The sequence below is a fragment of the Papaver somniferum genome, chromosome 1 (assembly GCF_003573695.1).
Source record: "Papaver somniferum cultivar HN1 chromosome 1, ASM357369v1, whole genome shotgun sequence".
Classification (NCBI taxonomy): Eukaryota; Viridiplantae; Streptophyta; class Magnoliopsida; order Ranunculales; family Papaveraceae; genus Papaver; species Papaver somniferum.
The window spans coordinates 158,274,180-158,300,918 of record NC_039358.1 but is presented as its reverse complement, the minus strand read 5'-3'; the positions used below and the strand labels follow the sequence as shown (position 1 = coordinate 158,300,918).

Below are 26,739 nucleotides of genomic sequence, written 5' to 3'. Positions count from 1 at the left end.
GATGGTACAGACCGATATATCGGTTTTAATTGTACAACGATAGTATCAGTTTCGTGAATAAATTTTTCATCAACATGCATCTAGTCTTTACAGACAAGTAGAATGTCAATTGGAGAAGGTAAAAAGCCCTAATATATTTATAATATAAAATCAATGACTATATGGTGGGATATAAGATGGAAACCATATTTCGATTGCAAGGCATAGAAATATAAAATATAAATATGAAGGATAATAAAAAAGATTTACCGGCATAATGGGACAACAATCACAACGTTGGCCAATAAACCACCTTGTATTTTGGAAATTTGAGATATGTGTATGATTCTTATTATTTTTTATTATGGTTTTATAATTATTTGAAATTCTAAATTGAATGGTGTATCACCGATAAAAACCGATCTTATCTTTTGTATAGATGTATCAGACCCGACCGATACGAGACCGATACGCGATATTAACTACCTTGGTCACACCTAACAGAGTGTCTCGCTGTTGTCCGGGTTGACATAATAGTCGAACCCTTTATGATGGTTTGAAGATGAGTCAAGCCTCCTTTGTTGTTGTAGATGTACGAATTCTCGGAATTACGCCATGTTCTGGAGCTACATGTTTTGTTGATGAAGTGGTAGCGGATATTCCTGACTTTAAATTGGTAGCAGTGGTGGAATAGAGATAGACCTTTTCTTTTGTGATCTCTGCAGGTGTCTCCCTAGGACTCCAATGGTGTTGAGATTTGTTGTCGACTATCTCCATACTGGAACAACAGCTAAGCGAATCTTCACTTTGTCTTTCTAGGTGTGGACCCTTTGAGGAATTTCTGACTTGATCCATACAACACTTGTGGTGTTTGCAGAAAAGGCGGTTGCTCCATCCGGATCTCTAGAGAAGCCGTTGCGTTCTTCTAAGCAGTAGTCACGTCTTCTTGTGTCTCCGCGCGGCTTTCTGGTCCTTTCATCTGGGAGATTTACTGGTGCTCAGCTATCCAAGACATTTCCAGTAGCACTGCTTAAAAAAACATTTTTATGAAGCTTCTTAGCGAATGGAACACCGAAATTGAAATTGGTTGTTGAACCTAAATTGAATTTAATGATTGAATTGGATCTAAGATCCACCCTCTTGAAATTGAGAAAACTGTAATGAATATTGAAATATTGATTTTGCAACCGAGAGATCAATCTCCCACTGTGGTCGCCAATTGTTTGAGGGTAAAAAATGATTCTGCTGTTTTTCATAAATTTGGGTGTGTTGATGAGAAACGAATTCAAACCCTAAACAATGCACTGCACGGGAGTACTTTTAGATTCGAGAGATCAATCTGTAAGACTCTGGCCTAAACCAAGAAATGGTTGTTCCAGATTCAATTCGGTCACAAAGTGAAGGATAAGGGGTTGATCTTAGGGAGGGAAGCGAAGAAGGTGTTTGAGATCAGAATGTTGAATTATGAAGGTGTGATTGTTTATGACTTGTATCAGAATCTGGAACTGGCTTGCAGAATGTAAGCTATCAGTTTTTGGTGTTTTCTGGATACTTATGTTGATAACACTTGTCCTCCTCCTGTTGTCGAAATAGGTTGAAAACCTATTTATACAAGTCATTTGAGCGCAACCTTGATCTCGTAGGAAGTGGAGAAGATTAAGTAGTAAGTAGCGGGGTTGTGTAAGAGGTGGTGATCATCACGTGGTCACACCTTCATCCACTACTCGCATCGTTGTTAACCGTTCGTCCTTTCCTGACACGTTCTCGTAATGGACGCGTTGCACGCCGCACGCTGTAAACCGCCAGACCAATACCCCAGTAAGTATCCCCCCAGTTTGTGACACGTTTGATGTCTTGAGTAAGTGGGTCAAGTCGCGGGACTTGCTGCAAAGAATAGTTTATGACGCTATTAGGTTAAACAACTAAGTTATTTATGAGGCCGATATTCATAAAATATCGTATTTATTCAATGCATGTGAAGCATCACCTTTAAGCAAGCAGCTCAAAATAATCGATGTGCATGAAGCATCGTTGTTTTAGAGCTTGATTGAATAAGTCGCGGATTTGAGCGTCTTAAAATAGCAGCATGTCCGACCACCTTTGGGTGACCGTTTGAGGGCCGCATGGATGAGACGCTGATAGGTGTCTAAGACACCTAATTTTATATCTAGTATTTATGCTTTCTTTGTTATTGTCGTGTGAATTATGTATGTTATGTTTACTTTTGAGTGTTTTAGGTGCAATGGAGTCGTTTGAAGCAAAAGAAGGAGAAATGAGTCATTTGAGCAAAAAGGATAAAATTGTCATTTCATGGACGAACATTATCTGGAGCCAGCTAAAGGTATGCAGCGAAGGAGGTGACCAAGAAGGAGAATAGGCTGTCAGTTATCTGAAACTGACATGCCAAGTAATTTCAGGTGGCCCTTATTGTAATATCGGGTGTCAATAACAGACCCAGTTCACTACTTAGCTCGAGAAGAAATCAGTCTCCCCAAACCTTCTCTTTCCCCCTTTCCATTTTTGTGCTGCTGCCGATTCAGGGTTGTTGATATTCATGGGGATGAGGTCAAATTCAAGACAAATTCGAGATTAAGAAGAGGAGATGGAAGATGGTGTAGAAAGTTAAAGAGAATTGGTGACAATTAAAGAGGGATTTGATGTTTACTGCTTCTTGAAGAATGAAGGAGATCTGAAGTTGAAATGGGTTTTTGGTCATGAATTAGAAGCTGGGTCTGCGAATAGAATGGGTTCAGAAGATGATTTACAAGGAGTTGTTGCCGTTAATTGGTGGATTCTGTTGCAGACATAATGGAATTGAATCCAAGACAGAAAAGTGGGTATCGCTGTTGAATCAAGAAGAAACTCTTGTGGTGGAATTGTACTGAAGACAGGGAATGATACAGTTTCAGAGATGGGAGTTGTTTCCGTGAGCTAATGAGTACCGTGGTTGTCGATTTTGAGAGATAGATAAGCTGAACTGCAATGTGCTGAATGGGACTTGCGGCTCCACTTGTGACGCTTCAATGAACTGAACTAAAGAAGGAAGCTCAGTTAGAATGAGTGTAGCTGCAGTGAGGCAACTGGTGGAATTGGTATTGAATGAATCCTTTACATTGATGGCGGTGACGACCAGGGCAAGAAATGAAGAACTATTGCTGCTGGCATTTGAGCAAATGAAGGAAGATATGATGAAGTGGTGGTTCAAAGGCTGTAAATAGTTGAAGCAATATTGGATAAGAAGCTGAGAAGAATTGGTGCCATGGGTTGTTGGACTGGATGCAGAAGTGACAACAGAGCTGTTAAGTTGCAGCTGTTGCAGGGAGCTTACGTTTGCTGTGACAGTGAGGTCGAGCCGAGAAGCTGAAATTGATCTGTGTATGAATTGCAGATGAAGGAGCTCAGGTCAGGGTTTCTGGTGGAATCAGAGAAGAAGCTGCAACAGAATGGAAGAGAAGGAAGAATGGAGTTGTTGTCCAGCTGCAGGTTAACTGTGGTGGAGCTGCAACAGAAGGTTTTTGATGATTGCCAAGGGTTTGGTTGTCTTCTTGTGCAACTGAAGTCGCAGTATGGATGCAGTTCAGGTGGTGAATGCAATAGCTGCTGAAGAGTTAAAATGGGTGTTGCAGAAACAGGGAAGAAGAGATGCTTGCTGCTATTGCCGCAGCTGGTGGGAGGAAATGAAGCTCCAGTATGGTAGACGGTTACAAAGAAATGCTGATTAGATGAATGTGTAGGACACAATGCAGACTGAGCTGGGAAGTACAGGTAGTCTTGTAGATGATTGCAGAAGACTGATCGAGTGCTGGTGCTATTGAACCTATGGAGTTATGATGCGGCTGAAGTTTGCAGTGGTAGAGTGATGCAGGAGTGCAGTTGTGAGGCATTGCAGCTATACGATTGCCGCTGTTTGACTGGAGAAGCTACAACATTGAGGTTACTACTGTTGACTCAATGTACAAGGATGGAGAAGCAAAAGCTGGTGTGCAGTATGGAAATAGCATTGCAGTGATGGTGGTAATGAGATGATATTGCAGCTGAGCTGAAAAGCGCTACTGGAGGTTGTGAGATTGCGAGTGATGGTGGTGAGAAACGAATGTTGCTGCAACTGAGAAGAAATAGCTCAAGTTGGTTGCTGCTGTTGACTGAAGTTTGAAATGTGCAGTGGAGTTGCAGTTGTGGTTCGGTGGCTGGAGGATTTGGATGCAATGCAGATACAGGTAGAGCTTTCATTATGTGTTGTTGAGTATGGGTGCAGTTCCTATGAATTAGATGGATGCTAGGAAACATTGCAGGGGAGGACTCAAAGTAGGCATGATTTGGCTTGGAAACTGTCTGAAATCAGTCAGAACTCGGTCAGATTTAGAATTCAGCGCGTTGACTCACCGATCCAGTACATGACTCAGGAGGACTTGGACCTGGGCTTCACTCATGGGCTGTTTGGCAGATGGGTGTGTGTCCAAAATTAGGTGCACAGAAGATATGTGAAAACTACAGTCACACCCATTTTTAGGGGTGTAAATTCGAGCAGGCCGGGCTGCCTGGCCTGTTTTGTATATCAGGCAGGGCTGGATAGGGTATGAGTTAAGTTACCCAAAAGGCCTGACGGGCCGGGCAGTAACAATAGTTTCCAAGCCCAAAGCATGCCCAAAGCCCAAATATTAAACAGGCCAGGCCAGGCAGGTCGGGCAGGCCACCTTTTTCTTGTCATATGACTCATATTCATGTTTGAATTACAATATAACTAGAGAAGCAACTTTAGAATGTCTAAACAATGTAATGAACAAATACTTAATAGTCTTGGAGGATGCAGAAAAAAAAACAACATAAAATTCCTATCAAAAGAATAACTAAATTCTAAGAAAATTGTTTGTTCATAATTAAAAAAGACTATCCATGAGCTCCCAGGCGCTTCTCTAAGTCTTGAAGAACTTGTTTATTCATGCAGTCTAACAACTTGGAACTCTATGCTCCTTTACCTACACATATTAAAAAGAGAGCAACATTAAAGAGTTATACACTATACTATACAATATACAGTGAAATCTTATCACCAGAAAAGAAAAACATATTTTGGTTGCCTACTGACTAGTTACTTTTGTTATCTTTTTATAAAACTATCAACTATCAACTGAACTAATGTTATGTACTAGAACCATTGCACACAACTGGGATGATGGGATTGCTTTTCTGATTTTTTTGACTAGTTCCATCCACATTCTTCTATCTTCAAGGTTGGTTAAGAGTTGTAATTACATTCCAAAAATTCACTGTGTTATCACTTGCAGTTGGGTCTAAACTTTGTTATCTTTTTATAAAACTATCAACTATCAACTGAACTAATGTTATGTACTAGACTACCTACACATTTTTATAAAACTATCATCTGAGTTAGAAAATTTGCCAGAATTAATAATAACATAGAAATCATATATGTTTTGATTGTCAATAGTAACATACCTTAAAGATAAACTGAATCAAGTGGACACTTGATCGTCTTCATCTTCCATGGAAATATCATCGTTCAATGGATCCATGGTTTGAAGGTAGTCTTTAAACTCATCTTTCCACCAATCTTTCAAACACACACAAGACTCCAACATTTTTGGCGTTAAACAGCTCCGATAATCACCTACAACACGCTTTCCGAGAGAAAAGGCTGATTCAGATGCAACCGTGGACACCTGAACTGCTAAGACATCACGCAAAATGCAATAAATGACTGGATACCTCTTTTCATTTTGTTTCCACCAAGCCAATACATCAAAACTTTTCATCTCCTCTAAACTTGGTGGTGGCTCAGCATAATACCTTGTAAGTTCTTGTGATGCTGTAGCAAGCGGGTCACTTCTATGCCTACTTCGAGATTCCCAAAAAATGTCTTCAACTGAGGAGGAGGAGCTAGCATCCCATGAATTTCCCTGTAAAGGTGGATGTGTACTAGTGAGAGTTGCAGAAGTATTAGAAACGGTATTCACTTGTCCGTCCGCTTCCATGGCAGTTACGTACTCAGCAAAAAGACTTTTCAGCTTTTGGGATATTAAACTGCTTTGCTCCTTATGACATCGAATTGTATATGAAGAAGTACCGAAGCATTCCTCAATGTCAGACAAAGTAGTTTCCATACCTTTGAAGTTAAGCCGAGGGTCCAATATGCAAGCTATCGCAAACAAATAAGGAGTCTCACCCCAATATTTTACGAATTTTTCTTCCATGGTAGCAATAATGACCTTCAAACTAGGAATATTTCTGTGAGCTGAAAAAACTTTTCCGATAACAAACAAAAATCTAAGAACAGAGTTACTTGTTGCATAATCAACGCCAGAAAAGTAGTTAGTTGCTTCATAAAAAGGCTGCAAAAAATTGCACAACAGTTCAGCATATTCCCAATCAGAATTAGTTACACTATAACGACATGCCATATCTGCGAGACACCTTTGAATTGCGTTACGATAGTGAAGTACATCTTTTAACATCATATAAGTGGAGTTCCACCTATGCTCACAATCAGTTTGGAGCTTTTTAGGACGCATACCCACTGACCGACATGCATTTCTGAACTGTCCATATCTCACAGAAGAAGCAAACATAAAAGCTATAGTATCCTTAATATTTTCAAGCATCTCCTTAAATTCCTTAACTTTTAATCCGTCTTGAACAACTAAATTTAGTATGTGGCAGCAACAACGCACGTGAAATAAATCCCCTTTCGATTGAAGGTTAGGCATTAACACTTTCAAATGTTTGATTGACAATGTATTTGCACTAGCGTTATCCATCGAAAGAGAAAATACTTTTTGAGAAATTTCCCAATCATTAACTAACATTTGATTAATCATCTCAGCAATTTGTTCTCCGGTGTGTGACACATTGATTAATAAATAAGACAAGATTATTTTTCTTAGCACCCAATCCTTATTAATAAAATGGCCATTGAGTGAAATATAGCTTAATTTCTGACGTTTTGATAACCAAATATCTGAAGTCAAAGAAATTTTTCCTGAATTTTCCAAAAGAACTTTTTTCAAATTTTCTTTCCCTTCTCTAAAAAACTTCAAGATATCATTTCGAGCAGTAGTTCGACTAAAACTAACAAAACTAGGATGAAAGTTGTCGTTGATACACCATGCAAAAAATTTATCTTCAACGAATTGGAAAGGAAGTTCACGCAAGATAATAAGTTTAATGATATTCTTTCTTGCTCTAGCTTGACTAAACTGAAAAGAAATGATATTACCTTCCCCATCCCTGGCTATTAAGGTCTGCTCGGAATCAGTTTTTTGCTTTTCTGACAGCTTATAGTATGTCTATTGAGATGTGATGTGCCTGCACCAGGATCCCCAGAAAAATCAACGCTGCATAGTTTGCAACGTGCTCTCTTTAAGACTTTGGTAGGGTTTTCTGGATCTGCCATTGTAAAGCGTTCGTAATCACCCCACACCTTTGATCTCAGCCTAGATTCTTTTTGCTTCCCTTCATTTGTGGTTATAGTTGATGGATTTGTGGAGGCAGCAACATCACCGTTCAAGTTAGTCCCATTATCTCCTTGAGTATTCATTTGAACTTCAGTAGTATCTATGTTGTATGTTCCTGCTAACAACATAACATAGATAGTTAAGTATATGTAAAAAACTTGTACTTTTGAGATCTAACTAATTAGTTACTGTGTGCATCTGAAAAAGCTTGTGCTTTTGAGATCTAACTTATTAAAAGAAGCTGTGAATACAACTATTGATTACTCTATATTAAACCATACAGATCTAACTGTATTTCTCAGAATCTAGAGGACAGTATAACATGCAATTATATTAAACCACACAGATCTAACTGTATTTCTCAGAATCTAGAGGACAATATAACATGCAATTACTTGTTTTAGACAACTCTACAAACAATTGATAAGCATGAAATTCATTTCTCAGAATCTCAATAATCATACTTTAAACTTATTACTAGAAATTACTAGAAATTAAAAAATTAAATTGATAACATAACTTCGATAGATATAAATTAAGTTTTAAGAAAATACTTACAGCCACAAACACCTCCGATTCACCGATCAATTTTTCTTTTTTTTTTTGATTTTTGACTGATAAAAATTCTTCTCTTGTTGAAACCCTAAAGTCAGAGATAAAGAGAAAATCATACTAGCTTATAAAGAAATCTAACTTCCTAAAATTCTGGGTATAATTGCCGCAAGTTTGGGTAGAATTTCTGCAGATTGATAAGATGAAATCTTTTCTGATTTTCTCCAAAGATATGGAAAGAAAGATAAACTTGTTTCCTTCTTTTTTTTTGGCTAGTTTTAGGGAAGAATGGAATTATGGAAGATTCAAGATATTCTCGGGTATATCGAAATAATGACCAGGCACTTGGGTCGGGCAGATAGAACGGGTAATGGGTCAAGTAGTTTGGGCGGGCAGATAGAACAGGTAATGGGTCAAGTAGTTTGGGCGGGCACCAGGCCGGGTAGAAAAATTTTGGAGAAAACCTGGGCCCGCCCGTTCACACTAACCAGGCCAGGCCGGGTAGCCCGCAACGGGCCATAACAGGCTTTGGGAAATTTCAGGTACAGGCGGGCTTGGGCGGGTACGGGAAGGCTGAGTTTTTTCGGGTAATATTTACACCCCTACCCATTTTCTACTTTTTCTCCACACTAAAACCCACAGGCAGAAAACTTCACGCGCGCACCCATTTTTTGGGAAAATTTTTCGCACAAACCCATATTTATCAAAATTAGTTTTTCGGTTCTTGTTCTTCCTTCCTTCGTCCTCTTTCTTTTTTCTTTCTTTTTTTTTTTGATTTCCTTTTTCGGAGAGAACAAGGAGAACAGACGAGGATTATACTGTTGTCATTTATTGAGATGATTTTTCGAGAATATTCAAAGTGATTTGGAGTTCTTGTGGTACTATGGAGGTTAGGTTAATTTGCTTTAGATTTAAGAGAAATTAAGAGGGTTTTTAGAAGTTCAATCGAACACAAAGGTTGGGTTGCTGCCGGACTTGAAAAATGAGCAACAAAACAACGAGGAAAGAGTACTTTTGATGCTACAAAGAACATTGTGTTGTTTCCGGCGATTTACTATGTTGAATGAATGATTGTGAATGATCTTGACTTTCTTTATAAACAACGTAGCAACAAAGGGCTCTCTATTTACCGAAAAAACAAAGCTCCCATGACCTGTTCGACAAAATGATAGTGGAGGAGAAAAATCTCTCTCCTGATATACATTGATAAATGGTTTCTGTAAGACTGGGAATTTTGATGAAGTCAACAAACTTATGGACGAGATAGAAATTTTAGGTCTGGAGCCTAATGTTATAACCCATACTACATTGATCGACCGAGTTTGCAAAATGCATGGAATCGATGAAGCCAGTTCTTTGTTTGGAAAAATGCTTGCTCATGGTATCTTACATGATATTGTTACTTACAGTTCTCTTATTAATGGCTTGTGCAAGTGTAATAATCTTACGGAAGTAAAAATACTGTTTGGAGAGATGGAAGAGAGTGGCATTGTGCTGAATCACGTTTCATACTCTAGTCTACTCATTTCGTTATTTGCTAATGATTAGTTAAACAAAGTACGTAGAAATGGATAGATATGGTCGATCATCCAAAAAAGTGTGTTAATGCTAATGATTATACATCTGATGAGGGAGTTCATCGTTCAAGTTAAAGTAATTAACTGCATTCCAGTTATTCCATTTTTTTTGCATTACCGATGGGATCAGTATCCATTTTGATTATGTTGCAAAACCAATCTAAATACTTATTTTTGATATTGAGAACTGAAATGAAGCCAGGACATGTACAAAACTAGTTAAGAGAAGATGTGATTGCTGACAAGTTGGAGCTGGTGCTTGTATGGGTTCAATTGAGATGGGTTTGTGGTTGTTTGCAGCAACAAGAAGTTGCAGTCGAGATGGAGAAGAAAACAGAAGAGATGGTGATGCTGTATGAAAGTTCTGCAGTTTTTTTTTTTTTTTGCATAACTTGTTATGGAGTCCAGAAAACGGTTGCATAACACGTTTTGCATCTACAAAATTTGTTGCATAACTTGTTATGCAGTCCAGAAAACCTGCATAACCTATTATGCAGGTTTAATTGCAGATGATGGTGTAAATACATGAAATAAGATGATGGTGTAAATACATGATTTTGACTAAGAGCCCCCGAATAACTGAAAGATAATGGTTTGCGTGGGAGTTAATGAAACATGAAAGAAGATGATGATGTGGTTATGACTGCATAACATGTCATTCAGTCGAGAAACTGTCTGCATAACATGTTATGCATTCGTGAAAATGGATGCATAACCTGTTATGCATCTACAAAATTTGTTGCATAACTTGTTATGCAGTCCAGAAAACCTGCATAACCTGTTATGCGTCCGAAAATATGGCTACATAATGCATTATGCATCGAGAAAATAGATGCATAACCTGATATGCATCCGTAAATATGGATGCATACTGCATTATGCATCAATGTTTTATATGTACGGCTAAAATCAACCAAAACAATGCTTACATAACTTGTTATAGATGCATAACTTGTTATGCAGTCGAAAAAATGGTTGCATAATTCGTTATGCGTCTGCAGAATATGTTATGCATCGTTTTTGATGACTGCATAATGGTTAAGTATAAAGTTTTCAAAAAAATTCCCTAAAATGAGGATCACCTCCGATTTTTTCGTTAAAAACAAAAATTTGATATTCTTGTTTGTACTCTTTGCGTAGCTCTTTTAAAAAGATTTCCAACGATATAAAATTTGTAAAATTCTAATGCGCGGATTTTCAGATATGTTATGTCCAAGTTGCGCTGCCAATTATACCCCTGAAAAAGATAGTATGCATAACGAGTTATGCCTGAAAAGATAGTATGCATAACCAGTTATGTATTGATTCATATAATAATTTCATATAATTATGGGTGTCACGGTATACAAAATTAATTGTGGGCCTGAGAACGAGAATATTATTTTTTTTGGGTCTCCCCCCAATTTCCCCATATGTGAAAGGGAGACCTCTCATCAATTTCGAGCGATCCATGTTGGGGAAGAAAATCTCTTCCTCTATTTTTGTTCTAGGGTTTAGAAACATGAAAACTTTTCTCTATATTCTTGTTATGAACTCCATTAACATGAGTAGTTAATCTTATTATTGGTTATGGGTTAGTTGGATTTTACAAAGCATGTTTCTTGTTCAATATATTAGTTTTGTCTCATATTTATCGTTCATGATTCTCTGAGAATATAGTTGTATGATTGACGTATTACAACATGATGGATTGTTTGTTTTGTCAAGTTGCAAATTGGTAGAACTTGTAATCTCATTTATTGCTAGTTTAGGGTTTATCATTGAGCGATATCCTTGGACACAAGTAGCATAAATATGGTTATAGTTTATAGTGATATATCCTTGTAATCATATGAGAACCATGACCTTTGTTCGAATTGTTTGTGCAATGTATTTCAATTGCATTGATTAGCCTAATTTCATGAATCTTAATGCTCCATGGGAATTGAACTTGATTAGCGCAAGGCGTTAGGTTATTCTTTTGGTAGAATTCATACTTGCATCGTTTTACATGTATGTGTGATGATAAGGGGAAATTGCGGGATATTCTTTCGACTAGGTATCTTAGGGCTTTTGATAATGAGAGATTAAATATCAATTCTAGTTATTAAGACAAGAACATGTTAGTGAATGAAAACGAAATCCTTGACCAATACTTTCACATATTTCTGAATTGCTTGCTTATTTGCTTTTAGTTTTGTTTAGTTATAAAAATCAGAAAATCCCCCAAGTGTTACCATAAGAAACCGAAACATCTTGACAATTTAAGTCCTCTCTGTGGGAATGATCCTTTCTTTCCCTTGCTTCATAATATATTTTGAGTAGTAAGAAAGTGTAATTATATTTGACGCATACGACAGCGATCAGATGCCATTTGGTCGATCGCTCCCTGTGAGAGAGAGGTGGCCAGTGATCATTGAGGTATCTCATTGATCGCCTAATATTTGATCCAAGCCGTCCGAACAAGCTAGCCAAGTTGGACGGACGAGATGGTTTGCGGCAGATGTTTGTCGCTGTTGATATAATTTAGGGTTTAGGGGTCATGCAGCCATCCCTATTTTGGCTAGTCGAATCAAAGCACTGGGCATTGATTCGAACGGGACGATTGGGCATGTGTGAAGATGATCCTCTAGTGAGTGTGTTGACATCTCCTGGGTCATATAAAATCGGGTCTAAGCCACTCAAATCGGCTGGCGAAGATGAGCGGTCACGATCAATTTGTGACAGAAGTGTGTTGCCGCAAAACTTTTTTTAGGGTTTTCGAACAGCGTGTTCACCCTACTTTGGGTCGGAGATTTGATGCGCTTTGGTCTTGCTATGAGAAAGTCGATCGACCACGTGTGGATTTGGTTCGATGGTGAACGCGTTGGCATCTCCTTGATCGTTTGAAAAGCAATCTAAGCCGTCCAACTAGGATGGCGAAGTTGGACGGACATGATTGATTTACGACAGTTGTATAACGCCACTTATTGAATTTATGGTTTTAAAGGTTGCGCGATCACCTTCTTTTGGCATGTGATTCAACGCGTTTCTGGTTTGTAGTGGGCAGGTCGATCGACCAAGAATGTAGTTAGGTCGTTGGTGATCACACTAGTACCCTTTCGATCATTCGAGGGAAGATCTAAGCCGTCCAACTAGGCTGGCAAAGTTGGACGAATGTGATGCATTTGAGACCGCTTTGGTCGGTCTCAGCTCGTTTGAGCTCTTCTTAAACAGCGCGATCACCTATGTTAGGGTTGATCGTTCGAAGCGCTATGGATGTATTAGATGAAAACTGTTCGGCTAGGGAGTTAGTGGGCCCGCAGGTGGTCATCGTGATGATTGCCTAATTCCGTTAGGAGCCGGCTAGGCCTATTGAATCACACATCCAAATCGTGCGGCTGTGATTATTTTTGAGACTGATATTAACAGTCTAGATTTTCCTTAAGGAATTTAAGCGTGTTCGATCGAGCTATCTTAAAAGCGCGTCGATACAAAATTCTCTTTGTTCAGAGAATGATGCAGCCTGTGTGAGTACTTCTCAATACTGTCACTTCGGGAGATTCATGCTACTCTGCTGAGAGTGAACACTTAATCGTCATGTCATGTCAATAATGAGAGTTCGTATAGGAACATAGCATATACAAATACTAGGCAAGTCATGCATTAGTTGGTAATGCTGGAAAAATTAGAATTCACATAATATTTGGGATTGCTAATACGCGCACCATTCTGAGTGAATTTCAAATATATATATTGAATTGCTCAATGAGCGAGGAGGGTTTTTTGCACTCGTCACTATTCAAATGGTTTTACCCCTTGCAGGGTGACAGCGCATTAAATATTGGTTTTACAAATATAGCCTTGAACTAAAAACCACCATCAACAACTTGATAAACAAATATGTCTCCCACAGAAAAGAATATTCTAATAGATAAATCTGTCTCCCACAGAAATACCTACGAAGTTTTTGTTCCGTCCTTTGATAAATCAAGGTGAATGATGAGTGCCAAATATTGTATATATTTTATCCCTTTTTGTTGGCATTTATTCATCTTTTGTGCATTAATTCTACATTTTATCCCATATTCTGTATTTTCATTGTTTTCAAGAATAAATATTTTTCTTACTTAATTTTGCATTTTTAGGTAATAAATAAAGTCTGGATGACTTGCGGAGCGGAAAAGAGCTGGAGAGTGGTGAAAAGCCGGAAGAAATTACGCAAGGAAGCCGCAAAGAATGGTGCGCACAAGTCCAAAAAGCTAGGAATGGGCTCAAGAAGGAAGAATTGTTCTTAAAGAAGATATGGGCTTGGCATACCCAAGGTCCAAAACCCTTACCCAAACCCATTTTCTATATCCATACCCGCCTCCATTCTCAGCCGTTAGATTGGATCCATCTCATCATCCAATGGTCGCTTCTTCATCGTGCATCAAAATCTGAAGTCCCTGCAAAACACCATAGTACCTAAATTCCAAGCCTTCAGATTAGATCACATTTAGATCCTACGGTCGCTTCTTTGCCTTCTCATCAAATCTCGATACTTCCGCTTAACACTACAGCACCTAACCTCGATCTTCGCCGTTAACTTTGTTGTATTTCACAATCCAACGGTTGAAGTGATTCATCTCTCATAACACCGTTAGATCTACCAACCATATTCACATCCAACGCGTCTCCTCGCTAGACATCAAAGTTTGATGAACCCGCTCAACACCTTAGCCATCGAACCCATCGACCTCAAGCCAAACACCCTCTTCTTCCCAAATCATTTTCTTTCTTTCTTCTTCTCCTCCACCCGACAGTTGCAGAGCTGCAACTGCAACACCATGTACGCCACCACCATCTCTTCCATCACCACCTCGAGCTTCACCATCATCCAGCTCCCTAGTATTTCCCTTTCTTGTTCTTAGCATCAACCCTAGGTGCTACAGATAAGAAAGAGAAAAGCTAGGGTTTCAGTAGACGCAATTGGGAGCTGTGGAGCTGAGGAGGAGCAGAGGGAACATCAACAGGGCATGGGTCGAGCTTAATTCAGAAAATTGGTGAGAGAATTTGATTTTCCCCAAAATTTTAGGGTTTCGAATTAGGGTTTGTATTTTTTGTTGTAAACTATAAATAAGAACTGATGTGTAGAGAGAAAACTTGTTCTTGGACTAGCCAAGTTTCCCCCTAATTGGGTTAGGTTTGATTTTAATTTCACTTTCAATTTTAACCATTTGCATATTTTTCTCCTTGTTCACTGTTAGTGTTAATGTCTTGATGTTTCATAGTTTGATGTTCAGTTAGCTCAATATTGTTAGTTTCATTGCACTGTTAATCTTTAATGTGTGATGCTCCTGTTCATTTTTAATTGTTCCTGTTAGTTGCATTTTTACTTTTAATTGCATTTGTTCTTGTTCTTGATTTTAATTCCCTGTAATGATAGTGTAATGTTTGTCATGTTCTAAACCACCATGCTAGGGACTTGATGAATCCCTAATCTCTTATTGTGTAGCACATTGATCACATGGCTTTAGAAGGATAAACAGGTTTAGGAAAAACTTGAACTTAGTTCATCATCACCTCACTTTCACAATGTATGCCAAGTATACTTTGTAGTTAGGTTCATGAGCTGTTGATAAGCTGCAACTCAAGCTGAATTCATAATCCTTTGACTAGTTGTGCTGTAGAAAGACAATTAGTGCTTTGGAAAGAATACCATAGTTGTGTTTAACTTTCTATAGGAGAATACATAGTAGAAGTTACAGTGAATTCAACCCCTAGTTCCCATCCATAATCTACTTCATTCTCATCCACAATTCCATCTTCAACTGTTTAGCTTTGCTTTCTTGCTTTGTATTGCTTTTGCCTTGATTGTTCCCTCCTGCCCTGCAACTCTCCTGGTTTGCATTTTCTTCACTGCTTGAGCAGCTGCAGTACTGCTGTTGTAACCCTTGCTGCAATTGCTGCTGCAGCACTTGTGCTGCTTTGCTTTCCCCTGCTGCTGCCTCCTGCAGCCAAGCCACTTCTTCTCCTGCTGCTTCCCTGCCACTTCTTCTCCTGCTGCCTTCCAAGGCCAAGCCAAAGACTGCTGCTTCAACTGAGTCCAAGGCCCTAAGCCCAATTCACAGTTGAACTGTTGAGCCCAAAGCTCAAATCAGTTCACTGAAACAAAGCCCAGCTTTCAAAGCTCAAGCCCAGTTTCTAAAACCAAAAGCCCAGAGCACAAATTGGGCTCATCAGAAGACCATAACCAAAGCCCAATTACTGTGAAAGACCATTTCACTGTTAAGGTGAAATTGAGCCCAAAGCTCAATCAAAGGCCCAAAGCCCATTTGCACTTCAAAGATAACTGAGCCCAAGCTCAGTTCATTTTATCTTTAACAAACCTACTAAGCCCAATTCATTCAAAGGGCATTCAAACCCATTAGTACTCAAAGCCCCATCTAAGCCAAAAGGCTTCTAAGCCCAAAGCAAATCTAGGAACCCAATTAGCTAAAACACTTCCGAAACACACCCGATCTCTGTGGATCGACCCGTACTTGCACGAGCTACAACTGACGACCGTGCACTTGCGGTATTACTGTAGGCCCGTTTTATCACGCATCATTTTACACACCTTTCCGGACCTACCAGTGAACAAGAACCAATTGATAATCCAGTCTTATATTCCCGAAGAACAGCCTAGAAATATCAATCACCTCACAATTACTTAACTATATGGTAATAAAACAAGTTATTGTGGGATCACAAAGAATGAGACGAAGAGCTTTGTGATTACTTTTTATATCTTACCTATCGAAGATAAATCTCGAGCAAATCTTAGAGAAGATAGTACTCAATATGATAGAATAAGTAAGATCAGAACACACAACTACAGAGAAAATAGTTGGGTCTGGCTTCATAATCCCGATGAAGTCTTCAAGTCGTTACCTAGGTTAAAGAAGAATCGACTCTAGTCGCAACTAGTATCACACAGGAGGTATAGAGATTAGGTTTCCCAGTTGCTAGAGTTCTCCCTTATATAGTATTCAAATCAGGGTTTGATAAATTTGTAACAAAGCAATCAATATTCACCGTTGGATGAAAACCTGATTTAAGATTCAAGCTAGGTTTGCACAAAACAAAGGCAATATCTCTCCACCGTTAGATGGTCTTAGCTTGTTACACACAAATGAAATATACCTTGATTTAGATATGGGTAACCGTACCTAAATGTGTATATTGAGTGGCTCAATAACAATTAATCGAAGTTAGCCATATGAACACTTTTATCTTAACCATGTTCATATTAACACTTATAGATCAAATCATAATCAAATGAATCTAATTGTGTTACTCATAGAGTTGTTCAATTGTTTATATTCTCATAGAAGTATACAAGACACAATTAAAGCAAAATCGGATTGATTCAAAAGAATCAGATCATGAACACTTTAGCCACGGTTTGCAAAGATTGCATTCCTTAATATATAAATGTATTTGTTCATGAGTATGAAATCATACTTAGAACTTAACCACATAAATTTGCAAACGGGTACGAAAACTTAAGTTCAGGACATTGATCTTTTCCGACAATTCACAAACGGGTATGGATACTGTCGTTTCAGACCGCATTCAGGTGAAACAGTTTTCAAACGGGTACACAAACTTAGTTCTCGGACTTTGACAGTTAAAACTTAAAACCGTTCGCAGACGTGCATGCATACTTGGCTCCCGGACCTGATTATTCTTACAACAGTTTGCATACGGGTATGCATACTGTGCATATCCAGACAATGATTAATTGTTCTAAAATCTCATTTCAATGATTGAAACATTCTTAGAAGACGACAATATCTTTCTCACACAAACTGTTAGATTATAAGCAATTTTCAAGTGATCGAATGATCAATACGAAACATTCCGAGTCTACATCAAATGACTGTCTCACACAAATCATGTAAGATGTTACAAGGCGATTTTCACATGATCATGTTTTTACTTTCTTCAAGAATAATGATGAACGTAGTTAACGCAAAAATCTTTCTAACACATATTTCGAGAAAGATATAAGCAAGTTAAACTCGGCTCGAAATATCAAATGTGTATAATGTAAAGTCTATATAGCTATACGACTTAGTCTCAATAGGAGATAAAATAGAATAGACTTCTGAGTGATAGATGAGTTCAAGTCTCCACATACCTTTTATTGATGAAGTATTTCCAAGCTCCCCTCAGTAAATCTTCGTATTCAATTGATGAACGCTGTGAAGTCTAAAGCTCAATTACACATTCTATCTTATTCCGAGACATAGCTGTAAGTAGACTAGAAATCAAGACTCATAGTTTGATCACCTAAACTTGACAAACAAGCTTGAGATAGCAACTCTTGCGAGTTCGACCGATCAGTGTTCTAACAATCTCCCCCTTTCTCAATTTTAGTGACAAAACTATCAATACATATGGATTACAAAATAAATAAACTTTGTAGCTTCTTATCCAAATGCTTGCTTTCCTTGGTTCTTCAACATTCCTTGAATTCTTCGTCACTCCAAGTACTCCAGTGATTCTTAACGTGTTCAACTTAGCATCATAGTTGTTGAAGATCTGTAGCCATAACAATAAGAAAACAAATGTTCTCAATTATTGTTATACAATGTCATAGTATTATTACACAACATCAAAGTTCAATTGTATCACAACTTTGAAAATAATACTATGGTGATATGTATTACTCCCCCTTATTCAATACTTCATCTCACAATGAAAACCACTCCCCCTTACATAATTATCCGTAAACCATATGTATGTAGTGTGAACTATAAAATAATTCTCCCCCTTTTTGTCGATATAAATTGGCAAAGGTACGAAAACTAGCGGGATCATAATGAAATTCTCAAAGATATTATTCATGGCTAAAAGAGAGCATATCAACTTTGTTTCGATGATTTCACATAGTCGAAACTTAGTGTATTCATCAAGGAGTTTATAAAGATACAAGAAAACTCCTACAATATTCCACAGCCGCACTCCATACAAAGATTTGGAAATTAAGCACAAGTTCAGTTAAGAACTCTCCCCCCATAAAATGTTATTCCCGAAAGAACAACAAGAGCGACCTTACTTTTACAAGAAAAGAAGGATTTCTTTGGACATTAACAAATCACATGAAACATGAATTTGTATCCCGTAAACTCAATTAAATTAACCACAAAGAAACCTTAATAATTAATTTATTCGGAAATGCTCAACATAGGAAAACTTACAGAGCCATACAGTATTTTCACATAGAAGTGGATCAGGGAAAGATCAATATTGCGGAATACTCAAAAGTTCATTCTATCATTTATCAATATTTGCATAATGACATAATAGACTTAACTTTTGACATATATGGTACAATCATAGTTCATGAACGTAAACACACATATTCCACAACATTTTTTGCAATATATAAAACCAATAAGGATTAATACTGCAAAATCATCTTCCAAATAACTTAGAATTTAAATAAATAAATCTAAAACATTGCAAGATGAAAATCGTTGGCAATAACTATGTGTAATCAAAATATATGCTATTCCAAACCCTAGTTATCCTTCTTAAAAACACGAGAATAAATTCTCAGAAGATATGATGCTTGGAGTTTCCATTCCAATATGGAATTGTGTGAAATATACACAATTCAAGCTCTACAAGCAATTTTGTGATAAAAAGAGTTTTTCGGGGAATAAAAAAGGAATGTAGGGTTATGAAACCTATGTAGAGAGCAGGATTCACGTACGGCCAACTCTTAACTCTAAAGAAGGTAGAATTATCGATTTTAACCCTCTTTCAATGAACAAAAAAGAGAAAACCTTTTCAATACCTATTTATGATATGAAAAGATCAACAGAATTCCATAAAACAAAAAGAAAAAATAAAACAAAAAATTTCTTTTCCTAAAGCCTGATTTGTGCTCAACTCTTGTCTCTTTGACCAGGCACATGAGACAAGATGTACTTTCAACACAATTAAGATGTGTTGGGGTGAACAATAATCTGTCCACCATACACTTCTTGTACGGAATTCTTAATACCCCTTTTCGTAGATTGTTTAGACCTTGTTCTTTTCTGCACAAGTTTATCTTTTCCTTTAGTAATCAACCTTTTCGGAGAAGTGTTGAGTTTACATACCTCAGATGAATTCGACTTTATGTTTGTTGAATTTTCACATGATCATCTTTTGACTTTCGTCAAGAATAATGATGAACGTAGTTAAAGCAAAAAGCTTTCCAACACATATTTTGAGAAAGATATAAGCGAGTTAAACTCGGCTCAAAATATCAAATGTGTATAATGTAAAGTATATATAGCTATACGACTTAGTCTCAATAGGAGATAGAATAGAATAAACTTCTGAGTGATAGATGAGTTCAAGTCTCCACATACCTTTTGTTGACGAAGTTCTTCTAAGCTCCCCTTAGTAGATCGTCGTCTTCAATCGATGAACGCCGTGAAGTCTAAAGCTCAACTACACATTCTATCCTAATCCGAGACATAAATATAAGTAGACCAGAAATCAAGACTTATAATTTTGACAACTAAACTTGACAAACAATCTTGAGATAGCAACGCCTGCGAGTTCGACTGAGCAGTGCTCTAACAATAACTATTGCAATCACAATGCAGAAAAACAAAGTAAATCACACGCCATGAGATTTTTTTATCGAATGAAACTGTACGGAATTAAAACGCAGAAAAATCTCGGCACACAAATGCCTACTCGCAACTTCGTGTGGTTTAAAACAAATAAACTAAACCTAGTTACTCAGTTTTCTTGGTATCCCTGGGATTACAACCGATCTTTCCAAACGCACATGAATCACCTAACAGAATCTACTGCCATATGTTGCTTTACTTCTGTAAAAACTTCTCTAACCCAATTCCTTTAAAACGTCTTTCAAACATCAAGGAGTCTAACTATTTCCTAACCACTCAAATCCAGCCATAATAACAATAATATTAGATGATCAATTCAGAGTTAAGGATCTTTCATTTAAACCTATAATACAAAGATAGACAAGATCATGATAGATATGAAACTCCTTGATCAAGATCACGATTCCTAAATAACCAATCTTCATTCTACAAGTAAGTTTGTAGAACAGACAACTTATATCGAAGATAACTTCTTGTTTGTCCTGGACAATCAAGTCAATCATAGAATCACGTCAAAATCAGAAATAAAAAATAACTTCAAGTCTTCAATCTTATTAATTATCAATGGTAACAACCAGCACTTGATTCCACTAATGATTTGTCTCACAGAACAAAGTCTGTTAACATTGGAAAATCAATAAATTTATCCCATAGATCTAGAATTATTTAGATCTGCGATAGTCAAATTTTCAAAGTCTTAAGTTACCTTATCAATCAGAAGAGAAAAACCATAAGATAAACAAGAACTTATAAAGAAAATAAATATGATGTTAGCTCAAAAAGAAATAATAAACACAAAAACTAAAGTGTGATTTTTAGTTTTCCACCGATGGTACTAATAAATCTCCTTGATCCTAGAGAAGGTTTTAAATAACGTTTTCGTCCATAATTAAAGCAGACATACTAGTCACTGTGTTGAAACAACTACCACATGACAAAGGTGCGTACTGGGATGAGTCTGTAAGAATATAAGCTCCACTGTTTATCGTATTATGACTAGGGCTTGTTTGGAAAACAATAAAGCAAATTTCGGAAATTCTCAAAGATATGCAATTAATGTTATTTGCGAAACCGAGATATTCTTGATATTCTTTCGATCATACTAACACATAATGTTATAGCAATATTTTTATAATATAGTCCAACTAATACAAAAATCCTATTAGTATGACAACTAATGTTAGCTAATGCAAATCCATGTGCTTTGCTAAATCAGAAAACTAGTTGTGTTTAATCTCATGATATTAGCTAAGATACAACCTTGAGTACCAAGGATTATATATATGAACAATATATAATATATTTGAGTTAAAATACGTGTTCAATATTCGTGACGTAAAAAATTCCACTCCAACTTTCTCATCTTGCGAAACATTAAAGATATTGAATTTAGGATAGAGATTTTAGCATTGCAAGTCGGGATCAGTCTTGAATGCCATTAGGCACAAAAACTTAATTCTAGTCTAAAGAAATTCTAGATGATGCCAAAGAAAAAGCTTTTGTAACATGAGTTCAAAGACCGGATTCACTAGCATATATCTAATTTCCCGAAAGTTCAGCACTAATCCATGAAAAGAGTCATATTAATATTTTGTCTATTAATATTTTTTCTAGATCACAAAGATATAGTAAATTATACTACGTAACACTATATATCATTCCTCTAGCACTTAGATCATAAGAATGGTCAAGTCATCTAAATAACTAAAGCCATGTAAAACAAACTTCACATATTATATTTTCAGTGAATACGATTTTAAGAACTTGATAGAAACAGAAAAAGTCAAGTCAATAGCTACAAATCCCAATCTGAAAGATGATATCTTCAATATGTTTTCAGCTCTTCAACGAGTAACTAGAAATCGTTTCGATATTTCTATACCATATATCTACCCTAACAAAATTGACTTTAATATACAAATCAAGAGACCGAGTCTTGGGACTAGACTTAACACACTAACACTAGGTTGGTTCAACCAAGTAGTGCACTGACAAGGAAATTTGGTGTCTTAACTCCATACTATATAAACAAAACTAAAACACTTCAATTTTTAAAACATTTCATTCAAGATCCGTCTAAGCGTCAAATAATTCGACAATGTGGTCAGATTCTCTTTGAGTGGAACAAACTTTTAAGAGCTAATGATCGATCTCTGCTCCCTTTTATCCTATCAAGACATGACGAATGGTTTTTTTTTATTTCTTTTCATGGAGTGACTAAAATTTTCCATTTAACTCCAAAATTTGTGCCGACCCTAATATACAATAGCGTAGTCCTAAGTCAACCAATGTAATCGGAAATCTGCTTCATGACTAAAAATTGGCAATATAGTCATTGGATCTAAAAACTACTAACTTCGTTGAAATTTTCATAGTGGCAAAAAATCTTTCATGTGACCCAAAAGATATCTCCTAACCTAATATTTCTTAAGAGGTCCCAATTTTATTATGAAATGACTCAACTCACAAAGTTTGTGATTGAAAATTTATTTAGTTAACCTGAAATCTACCTTAATGTCCAAAACTGGCCCGCAACCAAAAATACACCTTGTAACTAAAAAATGCCATATCATCTAAAACTTGTATGTGACCCAAAATATGCACCTCAACCCAAAAATTGTCGGTTCTAGCCCAAAAGTCGACCAAAGTTTTGCACAATGTTCTATATATTGTATTTCAAAATATACACTGCAAACCTAAAAACATCTTAAGTAGCTCTGGATATGCCTTATGACTTAAAATATGATAGTATAATGCTAAGTCTATGTGGAGTTCCGAAAATCGCACCGTAAACTGAAATTCTTCAAAATTACTCAAAATTTATCGCTGTGACCTTAAGTCTGCCATATGACCCAAATTTTTCTTTCTGACCTAACAATTATTACATGGCCCAGATCGTGCCACATGACCCAAAATATGTAACATCACTCATAAGCAATCATTGTGATCCGAAGTCCGCCCAGTAACTCGGTGCAGGTTGTCTAGACAAATGGGTGCATATAGACGGAACTAATGCACTACTTCAACAGTTCAGTTCAAGAAATTCGTTTGCAAATCAAAAATCCTTTGAATGGGGTCAGGGGAACGAAGGAGGAGAGAGATTAATTAGCAATTCAGAGTTCGGGAAACATACGTAACGACAACCATGCAAGTATTAGTCGGATTCAAAAGTCATATTTGGTCAAAAATCCGGTCGAAGCAGTAACTGGGACGGTATACAACGTGTATAATTCGATTTACTGATTAGAGTTAGGGTCTCAAAATTCCCCATACATTGAATTGAAAGAATAGACCATTTTAGCATAATTATTGGGGAAATACTACAATTTCACGCTTTAAATGAAGTATGAAATCTATGTAACTTAATCAACAACCAAATAATGGTTCAGTGGTTAGTTCACAATCACTTGATCCATGGTTTCCGTGTCACTAAATATGCTCCTTATGTTTCTCACCTTTTGTTTGCTGATGACTGCCTTGTTTTCAGCAAGGCTAGTCATCAAGAAGAAAACAACCTTATGTCCCCTATTAAAGATTTTGGTAGCATCTCTGGTCAAGTCATTAGTTTTCAAAAATCGGGTTGTTTTTCAGTAAAAATGTTCACCCTGATATTTGTGTTTCTTTGATTCGAACTCTTAATGTTAAGAAAATTTCCCTGGATGATAAGTACTTAGGGAAACTTTGTTCATTGGTAGATCGAAAACTCGGGCTTTTACTCACTTAACTGAGAATTTAGATAGGTATGTCCCTAATTGGAAAAGAAAACACCTTAACCAAGCTGGTAATCAGTTATGGTCCAAAATGTTTTAAAGTCTTCCCCCAATTATCACATGAACTCTTTTCGCTTGCCTGATAACTTAATTAATAAAATAGAAGCTAAACAACGGGAATTCTGGTGGGGAAAGAATACTGCTGGGGGCATCTATCCTAAACAATGGTCCAATCTTTGCATGCACAAATCTCGTGGTGGCATGGGTTTCAGAAACCTTAAGCACTTCAATATTGCTCTATTAACCAAAACTGTCTGGAGATTGATTCATACCCCTGATGCTCTTTGGATCAGAATCTTGAAGTGTAAACACTTCAAGAACTGTCACTCTTTACAGTATGTTAAACATTTTACACTTCAAGAACTGTCACCCTTTACAGTATGTTAAACCTAAGAACTGCTCTTGGGTCTGGACTAGTATCTGCGTTGGTATTGAAATTCTTAAGAAACACTCAATGTGGGAAGTTAGGAATGGTTTAAATATTCATGCTTTTAGAGGTAATTGGATCCATGATATGTCTGAGCCTATGTGTCGTAACTACCCTAATCTTGACCATATGGTTTGTGATTTTATTGACACCCCTACTAGATCTTGGAATCGTGAGTTAGTCGAAGATTTTTTCACCACTGATAATTGCAATAAAATTCTTAATACTAGAATCCCATTTTCAGGATCTGATAGACTTATCTGGCCTCATACCAAATCTGGCACTTTTTCGGTAAAGTCCTGTTATCATATCATTTCTAGGAGAGCTGATACTAGTACTAGTTTGATAGTTAATGATCCAATTTATAAGACCATTTGTGGGTTGCCTGTTATTCCTAAAGTTCAGTTATTTTTGTGGGAATGCTGTGAAAATATCATTCCCTCTAAATATAGAGTTGGTAGATATAATGCTAATCACAACCTTATCTGTAGCATGTGCCAAGCTAATGTAACTGAAACAGCTGAACATATTATTCTGCATTGTGATTTTGCTGTCTCTTTGTGGAACTCAGTTCCATGGGGTACACATATTCTGCAATCTCGTAATACTACTATCACTACTAATACCTGGTTAAAGACATTCTGGATATATAGTACACTATCAATGAATCAAAAATGTACTATTATCACTACTCCTTGGTATATTTGGAGGGATAAATATATGCTTGTTTTTCAAAACCAAAGTCTGAACAAAGATTCCACTGCCAGGTATGCTGTTAGACTAACTAACGACATGCAACAGAATACTAGTACCCCCTCGAGTATGCAAGCTGATATTACAATCACTAATCCAGTAAGACACCTAGGACTGGAAATCTACCTCAGGACTGCATGTTAATCTTTTGTGATGCTTCTTATGATATTAATACTATAGTATAAGAATTGATATTGTGGTTACTGATATAACAGGCACCTACAAGGGTTGTAAAATTCATCCAGCAATAACCAGAGATGCTGAGGAAGCTGAAAACTTAGCAATCTGGTAAGCGAATAATTGGGCTAAAGAACGAAGGATGGACAACATTTGCATTCTCAATGATTCGAAGAATGCTATTTCTTATCTGCTAAATAAACAAGGCCAAACCAGTTGGTACATCAGTTCCATTCTAGATGACTGCTCAGTAGTAATAGAGTCTTTTCAATTTTTTGAATTCCAAAACATTCATAGGAGTTTCAATTCGCTGGCTGATAAAGCAGCCAAGCATTGTGGACAGAACAGAGTATCAGGTGTATGGCAGTTTGATCAGCCTTATTTCGTTACTCAAAACTCTGTTATTTGATCCATTTATTTAATTAAATATCTTTTTCTAGCAAAAAAAGAAAAACATGCGGCGGGGGAATTAGTGGATTCGTCCTGGGCCCGGTTGAATGGCTTAATAGTTAGGCCCAAATCAAATTACAGCTGTCCGAAACATTGACAAACCATTACACGAAAATACTAAATAGGGAGGGATCACGAAGGAAAAACATAAACACATTTCTCTGTAAAAATTATTTTATTATTGAAAAGGAATTCAAGGGCAATGGTTCAACTCTATACAACGTTCCGGAAGAAGAAGGCCAAATGAATAAGACCAAATGATTACAGATGAGGTTACCAAAATAAAGATTTCCCTCCGTATCCTCTGCCAAACTCGAAAATGCAAGAAAGTGGGCTACAGTTTGGATATCAATAATACAAGAGTGATATTTTAGGGACCATGATTTTTTTGAGGGGATCATGGTTTTATTAGGCCACTTTCCCTATAGTGATAAGGGATGTCCTAAAACGTTGAAATGACTAACCTACCCTTAATCTAATTTAATTTAAAACCAACCTAATAACCACCTATATATATATAACCACCACCTCCTCCCACCACCGCCGATTACCACCACCACCACCACCTCCGATTATCACCACCACCAACCACCGATTACCACCACCACCACCGCCCACCACCACCACCTCTGATTATCACCACCACCAACCACCGATTACCACCACCACCTCCTCCCACCACCACCACCACCGCCTATTTAAGAAATGTAACAACATCAATGCAATCACAATTAAGTTCTGTTACATGATAATTTTATCGAGTATAAAAGACGCCAGCCGCAACCTGATTCTGCCATGGGACCACTCCGAAGGTATTTTCCAACAAACCCTTCACTTTAATTTGATTTTGATTGCTTCAATCGAATATAAATCATCAAAATATGGATTTAGTAGGAGTTACAGAGCCATGTTCGGCTAGGTCGATTTTTCAAAAAACCCTAGTTTACTAACCGAACTTCT

At 37.1% G+C, this 26,739-nt stretch overlaps 1 protein-coding gene across 1 annotated transcript; it reads left to right on the top strand.

Moving 5' to 3' along the window:
• The first annotated feature begins 8,336 nt into the window (after nucleotides 1-8,336).
• LOC113352795 lies at nucleotides 8,337-25,738 on the top strand. Its single transcript, XM_026596570.1, has 5 exons — nucleotides 8,337-8,408; nucleotides 9,881-9,933; nucleotides 24,309-25,166; nucleotides 25,333-25,440; nucleotides 25,627-25,738. Exons 1-5 carry the CDS (start codon nucleotides 8,337-8,339, stop codon nucleotides 25,736-25,738), a joined length of 1,203 nt encoding a protein of 400 aa, XP_026452355.1.
• Nucleotides 25,739-26,739: the final 1,001 nt, after the last annotated feature.